The sequence below is a fragment of the Saccostrea cucullata genome, unplaced genomic scaffold (genome assembly GCF_032062105.1).
Source record: "Saccostrea cucullata isolate Sc308-1 unplaced genomic scaffold, CSIRO_AGI_Scuc_v1 ctg450, whole genome shotgun sequence".
Lineage (NCBI taxonomy): Eukaryota > Metazoa > Mollusca > Bivalvia > Ostreida > Ostreidae > Saccostrea > Saccostrea cuccullata.
The window spans coordinates 122,587-144,683 of record NW_026924387.1 but is presented as its reverse complement, the minus strand read 5'-3'; the positions used below and the strand labels follow the sequence as shown (position 1 = coordinate 144,683).

At 34.6% G+C, this 22,097-nt stretch overlaps 1 protein-coding gene across 22 annotated transcripts in view; it reads right to left on the bottom strand.

Annotated features, from left to right (window-relative positions):
• Window positions 1-22,097, bottom strand: part of LOC134266323 (sorbin and SH3 domain-containing protein 1-like) — a 72,313-nt gene that overhangs the window by 43,435 nt on the left and 6,781 nt on the right. For 15 of the 22 annotated variants that reach the window (XM_062748542.1, XM_062748543.1, XM_062748544.1 and 12 more), the window contains exons 2-9: window positions 11,218-11,369; window positions 8,458-8,525; window positions 8,214-8,255; window positions 6,600-6,698; window positions 5,769-5,900; window positions 5,586-5,675; window positions 4,007-4,309; window positions 1,353-3,275 (exon numbers count right to left, since the gene is read on the bottom strand). In XM_062748542.1, coding sequence (XP_062604526.1) covers window positions 1,353-3,275; window positions 4,007-4,309; window positions 5,586-5,675; window positions 5,769-5,900; window positions 6,600-6,698; window positions 8,214-8,255; window positions 8,458-8,525; window positions 11,218-11,369 — 2,809 coding nt within the window. The remainder of the gene's footprint in view (window positions 1-1,352; window positions 3,276-4,006; window positions 4,310-5,585; window positions 5,676-5,768; window positions 5,901-6,599; window positions 6,699-8,213; window positions 8,256-8,457; window positions 8,526-11,217; window positions 11,370-22,097) is intronic. The other 7 variants (XM_062748563.1, XM_062748561.1, XM_062748551.1 and 4 more) reach the window with 7 other exon arrangements.

The window sequence follows — 22,097 nt, the reverse complement described above, 5'->3', positions numbered from 1 at the left end:
ACTGACAGAATGAAGAAATATCCACAAATGCATAATGTTATTAAGTGGTCATTATGTCCACAATATGGTCTGAAATCAGAAATATTGATTGACAACAACATCCAAGTGTTTGGGTCCAAGATTTTGATCTCTAGTCCCAAAAGACAGCTCATTTTCCATGAAAAATCTCAAAAACTGTTCATGTATGAAGCCCTAATTTCCTTTTACCAAATCTGACAGTCTACAAGATGCAACAAATTGTCCAAGGATACATAAAGCAGACCAAACAATGCCTGACTTATCCAGCAATGAATCAATACATACCAGAAATGAAATGTCAAATTATGATAATTGTGGCAATAGTCTTGCCAAATTTTTATCAGCTAAAGAGTATGATGACAACTTATTATATCTACTGCATGTTTCATGCTCATGGGTATCTTCCATCTAGGACCTAGCATGGCATTGGGAGTAAATGCTGATAAAACATAAATTTTGCAAACTGTTCATAAATTTTCTACAAAAGCCAACTAAAGAGTGGGCAATTGCACTGATAAAAACATAAATTTTGCAAACATGGAATTTCATAAATGTTCATTGAAATCAAAAACCAATGCCTAACGAAAGTTATACTAAAATCAGACAAAAACTGTAGCAATTTCACAGAAAATTCTGCCATGGCAACACTGTTCATTGAAATCAATGATTCTAAAATTGAAATCAAGTCTTAAAAAAATTCTGCAGGCAGGAAAAAAATGTGTGCAAAGTTATATTAAAATCAGAAACTAAGTATCAAATTAAAATGTTTCTATTAAAAACCGCAAATGTATCTTAGTGTAGTCTACTTGTGTGCCAAGTTATATTAAAATCTGAAAATAAATCATATAAATTTAAATTTCAAGGAATATAAAATTATTTTTAGTAACAATGTCAACACCGTAGTTAAAAACCAATGCACTATGAAAAATAAAATGAAGGAATTTCATAAAATTCTATTTTTAATCATATGGTAAATAAAATAGTTATGTTTCATATTTTCAGAACAGGTTAGATCTTCATGCTGGTTCAGGGGAGGTCAATCTTGTTAATTCTCCATGCTGCCCGAGCATTTGAAACTAACTCTGTGCAAACTAAAGAGAAATTGAATTCAGTAAATTAAAATCAAGAATAAAATTAGCTAGAGTGCATATGAAAAATAAAATAAAGTGATAAAAGAATTCTTATTGTGTGTTATTCAAGTTCACATGTGTGCATCATGTTAATTTTTCACATGCTAGTTAGTGTGTTCATGTTCATCGTTCTGTGCATCGTTCACATGCAGGTTTTTTTTTCAGAACAAGGTCATTCTCCATGCACAAGAACACCATGCCTACCTGAACCTTGCTTATCACAGTAGGGGGTGTTTGGAGGGGTTTCCTCGTGGTGAACCTTTAGTTGTACTAATCTGGGAGGGGCTGGCATCCTTTCTCTGTCCCCTGGGTCCTCTACCACAGCTTCATTCCCAGAATCCTCGAATCCCTCTGGTACCGGTAATCGTGGGTAGCTCTCACTGTCTGAGGTCTCCAACACTGGCTTGGTTGGACTCGAAAATAAACTTCCTATCTTCTTCCCTAAATCTACCGGCTTTGATTCTGGAGCTGGCTCTCTGTAGCTGCTACTAAAACTGTTATCTGGACTTTGGTATTCTCTGGGGGATGTCATATTTTGGACGTGTCTTTGAGGAGAAAAATTCTGATTATCCCTTGGAGATGCATCTCTTTGAATGTTTCTTGGAGATGTGAATCCTGAATCTTTTTCTGCAGCTTTCTGTGAAGGTTTCCCTTTTGAACCAAAGTAGGCATCAACCCCAGACATCAGTTCCTGGGTTATATTATTTAAATCTGACATGTAGTCCCTTTCAAATGGTTTAGGACCTTTCCCTACTTGGAAAGGCTTAGTGGTGGATTTTGCGGGTGCTTTTCCAATGTTACGATTATCTCGCACAAAGAAATCTATATCAGTGGCATACCCTTCATTTATTGGTTGCTGAGTTTTATTTGGGGCCCATTTTGATCGAAAGTCCCCCCTCCTGCCAAACTCTGCCTCACTCTCATAGCCCCTATGTCCGTCATTTTTCTTAAAACCTGGGTAAGATGAATAAGAATGAAACTCTGCATCATCGTAGTCTGGCTCTGCTATAACTTTCTGCTGTGATTTCCTCACAGGTAAAGTTGCATATGAACCAGGACTGTAATTGCCAGTCTGTCCTTTCCCAAAGTTTTCACTCTGCCAAGAAGATCCACGACTGGTTATTCCAGAGTCATGTGACCTGGTCTCCTCACCAATGGAATTCCTTGTCTCTGGAGCAGAAGATGTTTGTATAGTCAGTGGAACAGAATTTTCAAGAGGAAGATTGTGACCTCTAGATGGATTTCGTTTTGCAGGCAAAGGACACTCCAACTCCATGGAAATATTATGTGGTTGTTCCTTTTTAAATATTTGTGAAATGGGATCTGGTTTCTTTGCCACAACTGGCTCAATTGTTTCCTCCATGGAAGCAGGTTGCTCTGTTTTGAATGAATGCTGTACTGGAACTTGTTTTTCCACCGACTTTTCCACTGGAGCCACTGGATGTTCCTGTCTGAATGAATGATGTATTGGAACAGGACGTTCCACCTCCACTTTCTGTTCTGGTGGAGCTGCTTGTTCAATGTGAACAAACTTTTCATGTGGAATAGACTGTTCAATTTTTACAGGATGTTCTTTGGGAGTTGAATGACTTGTTGGCATGCCTGCAGATGTGCTTTGTTTGGGAGAAGTAAATGAATACTGAATTGGAATCTGATGGACATTTCTTGGAGAATGTGCACTTTCTGAGGCACTCAGATTAGCAGAGAAACCACTGTCCCCTTGAGCAGGGTTGAAAGTTGCTTCGCTTGAAAAGCTTTGTTGCTTCGAGTCAGGGCCTGAACTTCTGTTCTCTATGTTAATCACTGAGGTAGGTGTGCCATCCACCCTATCTACTTTGACGTAAGTTGGTGTTTGTGGAGATGAGACCACATTGTGGATTTTTCCATGTGATGGAGGTGTAGCCCTCTGTATTTTGATTTCCCTACCGTGGGAAGGAGGGTGGTGCTCTATTTTGATTTCTCTAGTGACAGGTTGATTGCTCTGAGGAGAGCCCATGTGCTGAAAGTTTTTAGGGGTGTTCATGTGTTGAATTTTCACTTCGCGTGGCTTTGCGTCTGCAAACATTGACGGGGGCTCTGGTGATAGAGACATGATGGTCTGTGACTGTTCATCTACCTGTGATGGGTCTAATATCAGAAGAGGAGAGAAAAAGTAAAAGTTTCAATGAAGTATTAATCTCACACCAAACAAAATGCAAAAATTGATAAACACAGGCCACATCTTCTTTAGCCTGAGATAGATTGCTCAGTTATATATTTCTTAACAGTGAAGATGTCAGTATTATGTAGAATGTCTAGACAAAAACCAAAATATCCTATCATCTAAATGTGATCTTTGACAGAAGGGAACTAAATAAACTTAAACATGTACAGAAATAAACAGGTTCACTTTGAAAGTTTATCTAAATATACTTAACAAAAGATATCTGATGACAAGATACACTAATGATATGCAACCCCCTCTACAATTGTCAATCAAAGAGGTTTAAATAATGGTTATATTTTACTTATAAAACTTATCAAGAGGTGATCTAAGAATTAATGTAAACATATATGTACCTTTTTGTTATCAGGTTAATCTTATAGTTTTCAGTTTGTAGATAGAGTGCAGAGGTATTTTTATTGAAGAACAGTATGAATAGAATAAAGAGGTCAAGGGAGGTAACTCAAAATAGAAAATTAGTACAGAGAGAAACTGAAACAATGCAAATCAATATATTGAACAACTGAAAAAAAGTAACAATTAATATCAGCATGCTTCAAAACTCAAAACGGAAATCAAAATAACAGATTCCAAAACCTGGACATGGATCAGCAAAGGGGAATATAAATGCATGCTTTGGTCATACACCATCTACCTTGCTCATCGCTGCCTAATTTTGAAATTTTTTCCATCTGCCGGAAGAATAGGTCCAGACCTTTGGAGGAACTACCAGGGGAGGCGCTAGGTGTAGTGAAATTACTCATTGAATCTACCTCCGGCAGACTCTTAGAACCTGTGATAGGAATTGGTTTACTCTTGGGTTTGGGAAGAGGCTTGGGTTTGGGAAATGGTCGGCGCTGGATGGCTGGAGAACTGACCGGTGAGGACCGGACCGAGTCGCTGGTGTAGTTGGACATGGAGGACCAGAGACTCGGGGAGGATCTGTCCCAGGACGAATCTACGGAGGAGGAGGCAGAGGACATACAACATACACATCACCGATAGTGACATACATATCACCAATAGTGACCTAAAGATCACCAACAGTGATACAATACAGATCACCAACAGTGACCTCAGACAAGGAGAACATAGTGGTCTATTTTGACCTCATCTTTCAATTTTTACTTTTTTAAAAAAATTTTTAATTTGTTTTAGGATTTGAAATCCCTTCAGAATAGAAACATCCACAATTGAAAATGTTATCAGAGCATGTTCAGCCTTTAATTGCATTCCTGCAATTTTAACTGTGTCAGACATCAATAACTTTAAAACTGTTCAATAAAGACAAAGGATAAATGATTCCAATTTTCAGAAAATTAATAAAACATATTCTCCTTGTCTGACTATAATGACAACATCAAACTTTCTTTCACCAGGGAGCTTAAATTTTATCATCTTTCTGCCTGATTTAAGACTACATAACATTATATTCAATTTACAAAAACATTCCCTGTTGAAAAACGTGGCATAATGGGTTCATGTGATATGGCCATTAAATATTCAAATACTAATTTCTTTTACAACACTGATATACATAATTATAGTATCAAATGTTGAAATTCACACAAAATCTATAAGCGAACACTGTGAGAATAATGAAGCCATGGCAAAAAATATGACAGAGGTATCAGCCAATGGCACAACAGCTTAATTTGCAGGAAGCAAGACAGTTCTGAAAGTATACCATTTACTAAGTGTATTCATTACATTATAAAAATTCTATAGCCGATAACTCAATAAGAATTTGACAAAAGCCACATACAAAGTTGGCCAATAATTCATTTTTCATAAGAGAAAATATAAACTTTAATTTTAGAGTATTCTGTACGTGTATCAGAATTTTGAAATTCAAAAGATAATTTATAGAGCTAATTTTAACTAATTTTAACAATCTTCTCAATAATTTACTTTTCTGAATTGAGAAATTCAGGTCCAAAATAATTATTTGTATTTTTCGTGCTTAATAGACCAGCAATAAATTTTTCTTACAAATATGAGCCAAAGAGAAGGGGAAAGCAGCATGTTCCAGCAAAAGCAAATAGTTACAAAAATGACAGGGGGTAAAGGATATTCACACCATGCACATTAGCGAATCCTTAGCAGTGTGTGTACTTGCCATTTTCAATAGAGTGTATTAAAAAAATTTGTAAGTAGCATTTCCTGTTTAACAAGAGAGAATTGTGGGTAGCCAAGGCTTTCACATCTAAATATCAACCAATGAAATGTTTTACCCCTGATCCTGTGCAGAGGTTTGGGTGATAAAGGGACCATGAGTTTGGACCTAAATCTAGGACTTGACGGGACAGATCGGGATATCTGACCTGTGTATAATGACCACAGCATTACAACACTGGAATAAAAAATTCTAATAAAATTAAAAAATAAATTTTTAAAGTATACCCGTGGTTACATACCAAAACTTGAGTTGACTGTGATAGAGGATGACATGGTGGGGCGGGCCGAGGTGGTACTGCTGGTAGTGTTTGTGGTGGCTACCCGGTTGTTGGCAAAAGACACTGGTTTGTACGACTTTGTGGTCACCTCCCCTAAAATGTAACATGAATGTCATTATTTCTTTCCTTCAACAATAGCATGAAATGGTCACCATGCACAAAAAGAAGCAACAGTTCAGAGGAAAACAAAAATTAACATATATTAAAAATTGATATTAATCTGAAGCTATTTGCAGTAATTAATATTTTTAATTATTATGAGCAGTTCATGAAATATACATCTTGAGAGTAACACATCAAAGCTGAAGTTAACCAATCTTGCTTAGAAAAAGCAGCAGAGAGCTATTGTTTTTTAAACACAGCAATGCAGACACATTGTCTAAAGCTTAATTACCCTAACTTCTGTATAATTTGAAATCTAAATTTAATACTGTTGTAGGTGTTTTGTTGCGTTCATCAGAGATGAATTTATTTCTGTTATTTTCGTACAGAGAATAATGAAAACAACATTCACACTGTAGTTTGCAATGAGTGTATTAACTCCTCTTATCCGAGTTTTATTTCAGTCTTTTCTATTAATAAACTACTTGACTTCACAAAATATTTCAGAATTCGTTTTTGATGCAATCAACTGCCTTATCATGCAGTCTGTATCCTATTTCAAACATTTCAATTGAAATTTTAAAAAACTACCATCTTTAAAAAGAACCTGAAATAAAATCTTAAGATGTTCTTAAAATAGTTCTATCATTGCAAAAAATAAACACAAGAATTCATTCTGCAGACACAAACCCTGAGGGGACCAAACAGAAGAGAAAGATTTAGATGCAAGGCCATCTCCATAGTGACTAGTATCCATGGTTTTATTGGGTGACCTAGTTATCCCTCCACCTGCAAGCATCAGTATATTGCAATGATATCTAAATGAGTTAATATTCAGTGTCATAAAAAGCAAGAAATTAAAAGAATGGCCACCACCACAGAGCATGCACTTTTTAACTAACAGGTGGTTATAAATTTAAAAGTAATCATAAAATAAAACATCATTTCCATATACAGAAGAGTACATGCAAAATCTGATTAAGTAAAATACCCCCAAGAATATTTTATTGCATACTTATAACTGAATGTAAGAATTTTATATATATGCAATACTGCTTACATTGTACAGTATACAGTACAATTCTGCAGGGCTGATATCGATACAGTAAAACATGGTTATAGCTAATATGCATATAATGAATTTACACTTACAACAAAGTGATTTTTATTCCCAATGATTATAAAATTCATATTTTACTTTGTATCACACCTCTTGCAGATTAAACCTTGAAAACACTAACTATATGATATCACACTTATTTTTGAGTTTATATTTTCTGTAAAATATAGTTTTATAGCTGGAAATTTCATTTTTAAATAATTGTTATTTGATACAAGACACTAATCAGTGATTATTCAAATGTTCAAGATGTGTTTTGCATGTTATTACTAAGAATATACTGTTACAGTAATAAATTTAATAATACCAACCCTTTTCTAAATCACACATTGTACCAGCACTTTTGCTGATATCAGTGTCTTGGGGTGATACAAGGGGTGATAGGAAAAAGGTATGTATTACTCTCTATGTACTATCAGAATTACTCATCTGATAAATTCTAAAACAGGTGTAAAATGTTGTCTTATGACTCACAATTCAAATAAATATAAGTGATGGGACAATACTTTTTGTTGACAAAAAGGACATTGCAAAAGTACACATTACATCATAGGTGAATATGTACAAAACTTGTACCGAGCAGCAAAACTGTTTTCCAATACTCAGACTCCTTAAAACTTTTTGAACAGTTAGCTGGTGATGTGACAACCACGCTGGGATAGTTTGTGTATTAAATAAAGGAGTTAACCCTAAATAAGTATGTTAAGCTTTAATGGATCATATTCTTTCTGGAATTCATTCCTGTATTTTCTTACTTTCTTCACCGAATCAAAAGATTCAGCTTTGAATGAAGCTAGGATGTATAGGTAGCCTGATAATTACTATAAAAAGCTAATAATATCAGTATACATTCCTGAAAATACACTAGTCTAGCTATATATATATATAGCAAGGATATATAAATTTTCTAGAGCTATGATACACTCGAGTACATTAGCTCTCTCTTGCAAAAATTAGCTAATACCATTAAAGCAGTTTCTGGTCCTATGATACCTAGAAATGATTCTACAAAGCTTGGAAATAATGTGGGGAAAAGGATCTAGTGCCATGATGTCCCTGGAAAAATGAGACTACTGTCTGTGAAAGATGACTTTTTAGTGTACAAGTCACTCCAAAATAGGTATGTCTGTAAAGGCTAAAGCCAAGAGTTAAGAGATTAAGCCACTCATTGGATGTGCTCTTACATTGTGGCTCCACGATCAATCGTGGGGTGGCTCGGAAAATCCCTGAAGGTAGAAGTTGCAATTTCTTATCACCTGATTGATCATCACCATGACAACACCCGTCATGTGACAGAAATTCAAAATTTGAAATTTAAAAAGAAAAATCTAAATAACAACAAAATTAAGTAAACTGTTCTACACATCAACAACTTGACAGTAACTTGTGCTTTTTGAACTAGAATAGCTACCCTGGGAGTAGAAATACCTGAGACATTCTCCAATGAATGGTGAAGATCTCCGTTCATCTGGCCATTCATGACTGCAGATCCAGATCTATAAGTATAAATCGCATTTGAGTCATATAAAATAATGATAGATAATGTAACAGATGGTTTTATTTTAATAAATGTATCTTCTATATATGATCAATGAATCACACAATCCCACACTATATACAAGTGTGCAATGTACTCTTTTAAATTTAAAATAATATGTATGGAGAAAGACAGCATAAATCCTTTCTCTGCAAAAACAGAACTTGTACAAGTACATATATCAAATGTAGCAACTACTTTCCAATTCACTGGTATTGTTTTATTGCATAGTAGAGCACAAAGAAAATAAATTTTAGTGCAGGATAGATCAAAATAAATCATGACAAACGATCGCACTTATCCTCAAATCATTCTAAAGGAATTCATAAAAACAAACCAATAAAGCATGTAATTGGGATGTATCTAAGACAAAAGCCCACAAATCTTGATCCATTACTGCTTAATATGACACACAGCATGATAGGTGGCAGAGGATAGTTTCGAATAAAGTACCGGTCAAAAAATAGAAAAAATAGAGAAACCTGAAGTTTGAATGCATATTATAGGTAATTTTATTGCTAGAATATTTTATGGGTGCATTTGGAGGGAACTGGTGGCCTTGTATATTTTATTGAAATATGACACTTTAGAGTCACTACTACTGTATATGGGATATGGACTAGTACAATTTTCTACCGGTATTTCACCAATGGGTTCAATGTTTAGCTTGAAAACGATGGTTGAGCCATTATCTCTTGCTGTTCATTGGTATGTACAAATGTAATTCTGCAATTTGTGTGGTAGCTTAGGTCAGGCGCACGGGCCTGGAAGCAGATGCGGCTGCGGCGAAATAGTGAAAATAGGCTTGATTCACATGAAATTTTGAGATTGTCCCTGCGCCATCTTTAGGGCTCATTGTGTAAGTTGTACATGTTTTATTCCTAAAAGCTTCAAATTTCTCAAGGGACTACATCATACTATTATTACATGTAGAGGAAATTTAAAATTTTTCAATGCACATTTTTAAAGCAGCTCAATATTAAGTAAACCGTCAGTCAAACGTTTTGATTGCAAAAAAAACTATCCTCTGCCACCATAGGAAAGGGTCAATTTTCTTATTTAATGGTCAATGTTTCAAGGATGTTTCCAGACATTGATTGGGCCTGTTGTAAGGCAGGAAGAGAAGATGGCTATGATGATAGTGTTCTTTGTCTTGTCTTCACTACAGTACAGAGTCTGACTGAGGATAAACAACAGTATAAAGCTGTCCTACTGAGAGAGGCTTATAACTTCTGAATGTCAGTATCCTACAATCAATACAAGGCTGAACATTTGGGTATTGCTGCAAGGATATACAGCAGACACTTTGCACATAGATATGTATATGATAATGTACATATATTTTTCTTCATCCATGAACACTTTTTTTCAGATAGAGTAAATTAACCAGTACATGTATATAATTCTATAATACAGAACAGACATTGAAACCCTGTTTTATCATTGAAAGAAACTGAATAATTCTTAGATATTCTTAATTGACTGTTTCAATTTCTCCCTTTCCACTGGTAACACCAAATTACTGATACACACACACAGGAATTCTTATAAAACACAAATATATCCTCCTCACTATGTTCCTATGTAAAGTATGATCCTTCTGATTTTGTCTCCAAAACTATTAAGCAAACTGTATTCAAATTTTTCCATTCCTCTAAATACAACTGTTTTCCAGTCTTCTGCTATCCTTTCACCACCTTTCCAAGTCCTGTTATTTGTAATTTTGAATGCTTCTACTTGTAAGGAAGTTTCAATTACCTTGTATCTTGATGTTTGTAAGGTGCTACTACTTGTAAGGCCATCCTTTGATTCCTACTGTTTTGTAAGGTAACAGCCATCCAAGAACCTCTCAATCCTACTGTTTTGTACAGCAGTAGCAACCCTTCTGAATCCTATTGCACTTCAAGGCAATAGCCATCCTTTTAAATCCTATTGCATAGCATGGCAGTAGCCACCTTTTTAAATCTTATAGTATTGCAAGGCAGTAGCCGTCCTCATAAATCCTATTGCATTACAAGGCAGTAACCATTCTTATAAATCCTATTGCATTGCAAGGCAGTAACCATCCTTATAAATCCAATTGCATTGCAAGGCAATAGCCATCTTTAAAATCCTTTTGCATTGCAAGGCAGTAGCCATCCTTCTAAATCCTATTGCATTGCAAGACAGTAGCCATCCTTTTAGATCCTATTGTAGTGCAAGACAGTAGCCATCCTTATAAATCCTATTGCAATGCAAGGCAGGAGCCATCCTTATAAATTCTATTGCATTGCAAGGCAGTAGCTGTCCCTGCATTGCAAGGCAATGCTTTTTCTGAGTTGCACTGTTTTGCAAAGCAGTTGCTAACAATCCAAATGCTTCTGTATCGTAGGATAATTGCATTTCTGATTCCAATGGTTATTTAGGCAGTTTCTTAATCTGTCTAAATGTCTTTCAGGCAGCTGTTATCCATCCCATTCCAACTGTTTTTCAAGCCATATCCAACTATCTTTGGCAATTTTCATCTTTCTGAGTTTTTTTTTTCAAAGGCAGTTGCCATCCTTTTGCACTTACACAATTTTTAGTTTATTTTGTCATTATTTCTTCGGACACAATGTTTATAACCCTAGCAGTAAATTATTACATGTACTTATATTCAAACCTTGACTTACTTTTTGAGTTCCAGCGCTAGCTCTCCGCTGGCAATCTTGATAAGTTGCTGGACATCATTGTGTAATAGTCCTTCTGTCTTCTGTCCGTTGAGTGATTCTATTATGTCCCCTACTTTGATGCCTTCTACATATGCCTTACTGTTTGGGTTGATCTGTAGAAACAAAATAAAATCCTTACTAAATATATATATACAGGATCATTTATACAGTGAAGCTGGAAAGAATGTTCTCTGAGGATAGAAGTTGGTTCTGTGAGGGAGAAAAAACACATGGACAAGTGTACCAGTATGTTTGACCTGCCAAATGCCAATTACAGTTCATTTATACATTACGGGAAGGTCATTTGGCATTTTTTGCCTTCTACAAAATGTATATAGAAAAGATTTATTCTGCATTGTATAAAGAAAATATTTTGAAAACATCTCTCTATAAATATTTGCTGTCATTCCGCAACTAGTAGTTACAAAGTTTTTTTAACAATATGAAGCACAGAGTTTCTGCACAGTAACATTGTTTACAGTATGTTTCCATGGCAATGTTCCTGTTACTAGACATTAGAACAAGTATACAGACAATCAGAGGCAGCTGGGAAGACCCATCACCATTCTTAAAACAACCTCATCTTTGTGTTTTCTCAAACAGGTTCTTGTTACTCAGGCTTGTGGAATGTTTTGAATTTTGCATCCAAACTGTCAGGGATGAATCAAGAAATTCATTTAACACTTATCAGCTGTTTTTAAAAGTCCATGAATAAAAATGAGAAAAAGTGGTTTTTAGTGCAAAATCTGCAGACAGTTATCAATATTACCAAAGCATATGCAAGAGGATGCTTCCATCGTCAGAGAATATAAAATCTAATTTTACTCATCACTATAGAACAAACATTTCTCTAAAATGTTAACATGCATCCAAAATAGCTAAAAAAAAAGTTGAGTACAAATTGAAAATAGATACAGTGTATTTTTCATTAACTGAAGATATATTCCAACACTTCATTCTGAATCCAAGGGGCATCAGTTTAATTAAGGTATATTGATAACATCAAAATATTCTTTGCACTACCTTCAGATGCAATGCCAGATTGCTCAGCATATAATCATTTCATCAACACGACTGCAGGTCAATGAATTCCCCAAAATAACTACTTCAGTCTTTCTTGCCTCCATCTCTCTAATTAATTCTCTTAATCTGATTTTAATTAGCTACTTTTTTCTGATTTATACATGCTCAAAATTTATTAGTATTTGTGTTTTAGAAATATTTCAGTTGTTCTCATGCCATGTTTAACTAGAGTCTCAGACTTACATTTGGAGTGCATGTCAATTCTTGTTTTTTTTTAGGTCTTATCAGATCAATAGCCACTATCAGCCAGGAGAAAAATTAACCTTGAAATGTTGGTTTATATATTTACATGGCCCTTTATAGCATCAAATAGTTACTGTTTCTCCTTGTCCTTACATTACCTGGCCATTTTTGAAATGTGAACCTTTTCTTGTGGGAGTAGAAAAGAAATACAAACTTTTGAATGAAAGGGAAATTTGTTTTTAAAAAATTCATGAATGGTCCAATGTAAATAATGTATATAAAATTTACCAACACCTGCAGGAATACAGAAATAGGGGACTTTACAGCTAAACCAACAATTAATAAAATGGTTCTGTATCACAGTATGGCAAAAATTGTTTGTTTAAAATTTGATTTTAAGCAAAACACAAAATATAGCAATGTGTGTTTAGGATTTTACCTTTCATGAAAACACCTTAAAATGTGTACTCTAGCTGAAAAGAGTCTATAACCTTCTCCAAGACCTTCAGCAAATATGAAAATTGTATAGAAGTTGGATGTTGTGATTGGAATCCTTTTGTGTTGAAGCTTTATGAATTAAGTTCTCATACATAGATGATGTGTACTGTTTAACTCAGTTACATGTATACAGGAATATGTCCTGCAATGAATAAGACTTAAGGCCTTTAGTGTTTTGTCATGTTCATACTCTAACTTTTTGTTACAGTGTTCAATGAATAATCTGATTATTTCTCAAAATATTTTTTTATCTCCATGATATCATCATTCTAATAGAAAGATTATACAAAGTTCCTGGTTTCTGAAGCAAGTCAAGTGCAACAAAAGTTTCATCATTCTTTGATTTTGTATATATCTTTACACCCAAAGCAAGTGCCCAGCCCTTATATTCCTCATTAATATGGCTGGGGCCCTTTACACTAATGTTATGTGTGTAGCCTGTACAGCATTTTCACCTTTTTGAAACAAAAAGTGTAAAATTTTTGTTACACACTTACAATGTGTGTAAAGTGTATGTTTCATGTACACTTACACCTTGATATCAAATATCAAAACAATAAAATTTTTTCTATTGCCTCCGTAAGGTGATATCATGCCGACAAGATCACATGGTAAGTTAATGAATTGAAACAAAGCATTATTACTTTATTTTTATTTTAAGATATTATATGTGTGTTCATAGCTATAGAGATTCATTATCTTTTTCAGTAAATGATATTCGTATGGAAAGATTTAAGGTTGTGGTAAATAATAATTTTGTTTTAGGTCCCTTTTTTCTGTGAAAATGTACCCCCAGTCCGAATAATAAAAAATTAAAAAAAAGAAACTCATTTCAAAAACTACTGAAGCCTAGAAAGTGAATGGATTTGCAGCATTTCCAAAGATTACAAAGAATTTTCTTTAAGACTTTGGAAAAAAACTTTTTTGGGGTGTGGTGCGGTTGAGGTTTAAAATAAAGAGTTACATGTTAGTTCCTTCGAAAGATATAATAAAAAAAAACCGGTACATTAGATAGCCAACAAATGCAGCTAAAGATCGCGGGAATCTAATATCAAATTAAATCTCGCATGTTACATACATGTATCATATATAAGATATATAAAATAAGTAGAATATATTGTACCATTAATTCTTTCATTAAAAAAGAGATAGTGTAGGTGAATGGCAGAAACTAAATGTATGAACATATATCTATTCAGTACATGTTAGACGTATAAATATTTATTTTCTCTCTCTCTCCCTCTCTCTCTCCACTTGGAAAAAATTCTGTTGCATAACATTTCCTACCGCGAATAGGCTTTAAAAAAATACAATATAAAATTAAGGTATGAAATTTAAATTATTTTAGTACATGCATGTATACATATAGTACAAAATTAGTGTTTTATGAAGAGTTAAATTAATTGGCATATTTAAACAGATTGAAACTTGCTTTATGAACCAATTAAAATAGGTAATGTGGGGGAGGAAAAAAATAGAATATTTTTTTTCCATATTGTTATTTGATACCACCTTTAGATGTAGAGTGTACATGAAACTTTTCCTGACACTTTACACACAACGTTGGTGTAGAGTGTACATGGAATGTTGCAATGACACTGTACACTTTGTACACTTTTACTTTTGGGTGTAATGTGTCCAAAAATGCATACACACACAAAACATTTGTGTATAATCGATCGTACCTGTTGCATAGCATTTCTACAGAGCAATCACTTGCACTTCCACAATAGTCAAGAAACTTGCTGGTAATGAGGAATTCTGATGAAATGACAATGCTACAATACTGCACATCACCAACATATAGATAAGATATAACTGACTTACTTCATGTGGTGACTCAAAGGTATCATCAGGGTTTTTATTTTTAGTTTTTTAGCTACCAACAAGCACTTGTTCCCCTCTTCTACCCAATCAATCTTAAAACTAGAAAAAAAAAATTAAAAAACGAAAAACACTCCTTTGTCTGTCTATGTAAAGCCAAACATCCTGAAATGCCATGTTTGATTTCAAACAACAGTGAACAGAAAATGCTTCTCCTTTTTTCCTTTTTTTAATCATTAACCACACGGTTAACCTGTCTGACAGAAAAATGTGGTTTCAGTGTGACAACTAACAAGAAGAACAAGAAAGTTTTGCTTGATAACAAGAATGCTGGAATGTGGGATTACGATCCCTTAGTTCCCTTACTCTCTGCTGTCTGATCCCGCTAGGAAACCACACTGAGATGGAGACAATGCTTAGATACCACACAGTGCAGAGAGGAGCTTCAAACTTTTCACGTTTATTGGCTCTTATACTTTCTCTTTCTTTTTTTTTTTTAGGCCATTCAGGTTCAGAGAGATTTCATAACTTGTTTACTTTCTGAACTGATAATTGTACTGACAGATTTTTAGGGGGTTCCACCTATAATAGCAAGATTGAAATTCTCAGTTAAGCATTACCAATGGAATGTTCAACTATATGAGGGAGTTCACCTGCTCTTCATAAAAAAAAAACTTCAATATTTCAATGAATGTTCAATCATATAAACTGATACATTTGGTATTTTGTCTATCCTGGTCTTCCAACATGACTTATATATCTCAAATGACTCACAAAACCAGAGATACACAACTCATCTGGAAAAAAAGATCTGATAGAATCATTATCATATGTACTAAATATCTAAGATATTCGAGAAAAAAAATCCTAAAGAAATATATATACCAGATGTTAAGCTATAATAAACATCAAAGATCTTCAATAAATGTGCACACAAGTTATCAAACATGAAAGTCCTACAACTTTTAGCTTCATAGTTCACAGAATATGTCTTTTTATCACAGAGCTGTCATAATCAATCAGCATCCTAGAGCATACAGAACATCTCTTTGCTGATGTAGACACATCTTTTTTGTCTGCCCTTACAACCAACAAGGATTTATCTGATCCCCCCTAGAGCCAGGAATTGACAGGTTACCCTCAGACAGGTGTATAGGAGGGTGTAATCAGGGCTATAATGACTTCCTGTTTGTGTGGGATGGTATAAATACAGCAGGGGACCCCCACAAGGTGTAGGGTGTACATCAATAGGGTGTCAGGCTTTTGTCTATGCAGTTCTATAAAAGCTTAGGAGTGAGATAACCTCATACTGTCAGAATCTGTGTCATAAAGAGAACAGACTACATTTATCCCTCCAAATAATTACTCTATCCACTCTTTGAGCAATAAAAATACAATTTCGTGATGAAATACCCTCAGTGGGACTATAAATCATCAAGTACAACAAGACTTATCTCCCCTCTTTAAACCATCTGAGATCTTGGCACCTATTTTTCAAAGGTCACAGTTTTAATTACTTAAATAAAGTGTTAAAAGTCAGAAAAAAAGTTTCTTTCGGAAGCTTAGCTGCTATCAGATTCAGTCAGTAAGATAATTGGTGATGCAAAGCATAAAACATTTTCTAAAGAGATGCCTCAGTCAGTGCTAGGAGGATTCAAGCAGTTTAAAAGAGGGGGATCAAAATTACATTTACTTGTAATAAGACAAGGAAAAACATGTCTTTTCAACAAAACTTTTCTTTATTAATCAATATGCATTTGTGCAGCCCCTACAGTTTTTAGAACTAAAAATATGGTAAGCGTAAACTTACAATAAAGAAGAATAATGAATTTATACTACACAGTCTTAAAGTTACCAATAAGCACTTGCTCCCTTTGACCCTTTGATCAAACAAAAGATCTTGCATTCCATAGCATGTGTTTAAGACATAATACCTTTTGTACAAAAAAAGTTCAATCAATAATCCATATACATGTATATATAAATATAGAGACTATTTGTCGTCTAAAATAGAAGGGGTCAATGGGGAATTAAAAGAACTGTAAAAAATATGCAGGACACTGACTTCAAAGAATGTTTAAAAGGATAAAATGTTGATCTAACTGATTGAAAGAATAATTCATAGTGGATAAAGAATCTACCTGCAAAATGCATTGTCATGTCTCTAAAGCTTATCTGTAAAGTTACTGGTACAAGCCTATGTTCATCCTACTTAATCGATATATGCATAAGTATATGTACTTTGTAATTTAAACCTCTTGAGAAGATCACATACAGTGGCGGATCCCTTGTCAAAGTTAGCGTTCAAATATGTCTACTTGGTAGACCTCATTTTCACCCTTCAAAATCTCTAGAATCCACATTTGGTAGACCTCATTTTAACCCTTCAAAATCTCTAGAATCCAGGAATCCAGGCCCCCAGACCCCTTGCCTAATTTTGGCGCCCCCCCTAACTCCAAATCCTGGATCCGCGCCTGACATATTCCCTCAAGAGGTTCTAGAAAAGGATCACCTATTATCTGAACTAAACCAGTTTCTTTTCCTTTGCATGGTGATGTAATGTTGTGAAATAATTCAATTCCAAGAATTCTACAAGGGAAAAAATTAAAATGCTTTGCAACAACCTCTTAAAAGACAATTTTGACTTTTAGACCTTGGCAACGTATTACAGTGTACTAGTTTATCATGTGCATCTAGCACGAAACATAACAAAACAACTGCAATGTCCCAAAGTCTTAAGGTCATACGCAACATAGTTTGAACTTTTTTGGGTTCTTCCCTGGAGTTGAAGAGTTCCACTAAGTGAAGGACCTGTGTGCAATATTTTTATTGTCTATATATGGATTTGTACACCTCTTCTAAAACCATTTTTGATGAATTAAAATCTGGAATTTGTGTTTTATAATTTTTGTACATTTTTATTTGAATAATGCAAAAATTTTCAAAATTCGATATCTTTTCAAAACCTCTGGTAAGGCATGCTGATTTTTTGTCTATGAACATGTAATTATATTATAAGTTTAAATTTGGAATATCTTTGAAATCTATGATAAAATTTGTCCTTAATATGATATAAATTTCTTGAGTTCAAAGGTCTTTTAGGGGGGTAGACTTTTACATTTTCCAAGAACTCCATGGAAAACAAAATTACATTTCATATACATCATATCTAGAATGCACTCTGCAAAATACTGAATGCATACCAACTATTACGTCTAAGTTAGAAAACTTACTTTATAACTTTTTTTCCAAATCACAATTTAAACTCGCTTTCTTTGAAATCCTTGAATCACCTGATAATGCAAAACACTTTTAAATCCCACGCTAAAAATATCCAAGACGGCAGAAATCTATGGCTGACAGTTCTGATACGATCTGTATCAAATTTCAAACAGCTCTCTATTTGTCAAAATTTCCAAGTAAATGTAACATCAACCGTTTTGTCACAACTGTTTAAAAGGTAATAAAAAGAAAACTGATATGAATTTTGTGTTGTCCTCACCAGAACAATTCAAAATATCCAAAGAGGGGTTTACCTTTGCCCTGAATTTCAGTGAGAGGCCAGTATACAGTGTATATGGAAAGAAAAACTAAATCTAGAAGTTGGTATTGTGCACGGTAAATCTCTTTTTCAATACATCAATAAGAAAGACGCAAGACATTTAACTTTGTCAAACAATGACTCACAGTTGTAAAACTGCATGTCACCAGGTTTCTAGGATGTGCTATTTGGTTGTCCAATTATATCACAATGCATGTTCCTATCGTAATAGGTTTAAATATGAAGCTAAGCCTTTACAAGATAGGCCAGAAAGGTGAGAATATTTGCACACAATAGAGCAATAGAGATAATCAGCAACACAAACACATAATTAGATATGAACCATGCTTCTCCATTACAACCCCACATCAAAAGACCTCTTCAAATGTGCCTTTGATCAAAACGAATTTAAAAAAGGTTAAAGTCTTGCAACTGAAGAGAGCTTGTCTGTTTATGTTATTGCATGATCAAGAAGGAAAAAACATTTTTTCGAATACAAAATGTGTAATACGTATAATTTTACTGAAATTTTTTGCCTCTGCTTGGTGTTCAACACATTTTTTCTATCATTTTTCAAAATCTCTCACTTCTGAATCTTGCAATCTAAAACGCTCTTCATAATTTCAAAATTTCAGACTTTTGATAAAAAGCAAGTTATTTTTCTTATCTGGGTGGTTCCAGATAGACTCTACGTGTAATAGAACGAGACTTTGTAGACTGATGTAACACAAATTATGACGCTGAATAGCCTTGACAAAAAATATAAAACTGGAAACCCATTGAAAATATGAAACTATAAAAATGTCCATTTACACCAAAACACATATATTTCATCTGTGAAAAATACTCCTCTATTTTGAGTCATGAAAAAAAAAAACATTAAATTTTTTCAAAGACAAATCGTTTCTATGTGTATCAGAAAATCTAGCAGCTATCAAGGTCAAAAGTGGGCTTTAGCATTAATCTGGACCCAATCTTCACGACTCTATTAATCATGTACTTTTATACATTTTCCCTCCCTAAAAAATCCTCTTCTCAAAATCTCTTCCACCTCAGATTCAATTTAGCAGCACATGCTTCCGAAACTGTTTCTTGATTATTTTGCCATTTCTGAAATTCTTTGATAATCATGCCAGAATGCGTCTAGAGCCTGGAAGAGCTTTCTGCACTGAGGTTATCCAGGTGGGACCCCACTACCATCTATCAAGATTAATTTCAGGAGCAAAAAAATTATTTTGGTTTGATGCGATGTTCTGGTGGATGACAGTACATCCTTTTCATTACGTTAAAGTGCTTTACATCTGACAGCTGTAGGGGCCCGAGACTGTGGTGTAATGTCAAGGTCATCTTTAAGGAAAAAAATTCAATTCCATCTGGAGACAATCATAATGTCTTGATAAGAACTGATTTGATACACTTATATGACATAATTCTAAACTGTGTTGAATATAATGACCCAAAGAAAAATACCGGTATTACTAAAACAAGACATTGTCACTTTACTTATGTATGTAACTACATGTATTGACAATTAAATCATGGGTGTTGAAAATACCGGTACATGTCCTTAACAAGAGGCCCAGGGGCCACAGCGCTCACCTGAGCACATCGGCTAGGAAAAGGCACATACATGTATCAGGTCAGAACTAAAAGTTTACTGAGGTGGGGGGGGGGGGGGGGGGCCTTGAAAACCCCTCAGGGGATCATGATTTGAATGAACTAGAATCTACATTACCTGATGATGATTCCATATAAATATTACTAATCTGATTATCATGGCTTTGAAGTACTTGAAAGGAAGATTTTAAAAGTTTCTCTATATATTTCTATGTAAAACTTTGTTTGGCCATTTTGGCCCCACCCTACCCACGGGGTCATGATTTGAACAAAGTTGAATCTTCACTACATGAGGATAATTTCACATGAGTTTCATTTTTCCTGTCTCAATGGTTCCTGAGAAGAAGATTTCTAAAGATTTTACCTATATATTCCTTTGTAAAACTTTGATCGGCAATTTTGGCCCCACCCTACCCCCGGGGGTCATGATTTGAAAAACCTGAATCTACACTACCTGAGGATGATTCCACATGAATTTCATATTTCCTTGCCCAGTGTTTCTTGAGAAGAAGATTTTTAAAGATTTTTCCTATATATTCCTATGTAAAACTTTGATGGACCATTTCGGCCCCGCCCTACCCCCGGGGGTCATGATTTGAACAAACTTGAATCTATACTACCTGAGGATGATTCTGCATGAGTTTCATATTTCCTGGCCCAGTGGTTCTTGAGAAGAAGATTTTTCCTATATACTCCTATGCAAAACTTTGATCGGCCATTTTGGCCCTACCCTATCCCCCGGGGTCATGATTTGAACAAACTTGAATCTACACTACCTGAGGATGCTTCCATATAAATATGATCAATTATGGCTTGGTTATTCTTGAGAAGAAGAATTTTAAAGAATTTTCCTATATATCCCTATGTAAAACTTTGGTTGGCCATTGTGGCCCGCCCTATCCCCGAGGGTCATGATTTGAACAAACTTGAATCTACGCTACCTGAGGATGTTTACCCATAAGTTTCATATTTCCTGGCACAGTGGTTCTTGAGAAGAAGATTTTTAAAAGATACCACCAAATTTTCATTAATTCCCAATTATCTCCCCTTAAATGAGGACGTGGCCCTTCTTTAAAAACTTGAATCCCCTTCACCCAAGGATGCTTTGTGGCAAGTTTGGTTGAAAGAAGTCTGTGAAAAGTTTACAACGACAACGACAACGACGACGACAACAACAACGACGACAACAGACAACGGACAAATTGTGATCAGAAAAGCTCACTTGAGCCTTTGGCTCAGGTGAGCTCAAAAGCAAGCAAAAATTCATACATAAAATTGCAATAAAATAATGTAATAAAACTGGTTTAAACAGTTAGAGCATGAAGTTTTAATAGCAAAAAATATCAATATCTTAAACTTACAGATATCGATCAAGTATTGATCATAGCTGTGAAAAACCAAGGACACTTATATATAGGTCTAGGCATTGTTTCTCCTACTACATGAAGGCAAAATTTTCAAGGATTAAACTTTTCCCCTAAAAAAACTTGCACAAACCTCAGGGTCAGATAATAGAAAATAAGTTGTACCCATCCCTGAACATTTTCTTCCTGCTTTAAATAGAAAAATCTCGAACTAACCTTGACCATATTCCACAGCCTTGGTGAAATTTCTGCTCAACTGATGTGAAGAATTAATTAGTACAGCAGATTTTTCACCCACTTAGCTGACATGTGTTTTCTGTTTTGCCATATGATGGGCATCAGGGTTTAACCAGTGCATTGAGTAAGGGGCAGAAAATAGCTTCTAACTTAACAATGAACTATCAAAAGCTGTGAAAATTCTATTGCTTGACCTGCCATGGGGCCCCTTTATCTTCTTATTGTCAATACATAAAACATGCATCCCCCATTATCTTAGAATCCATCAATGTAAAGTGACCCCAAGGGCTTCATTCATGTACATCAGGTGCATGAAAATGCCTTCACTAAAACGCATTGCAAAAAAGTCCTTTTCCTTAGTGATCTATATGGAAGTATTTTTAATCAAATTGATAGTCAGAAGATAGCATTTACATCAGAATAGGAACTCATGCAAATAAAAGCTTCATTCGTCAGAATAAATCTGGATCCGACCATTAAAATTTTGTCCAAGA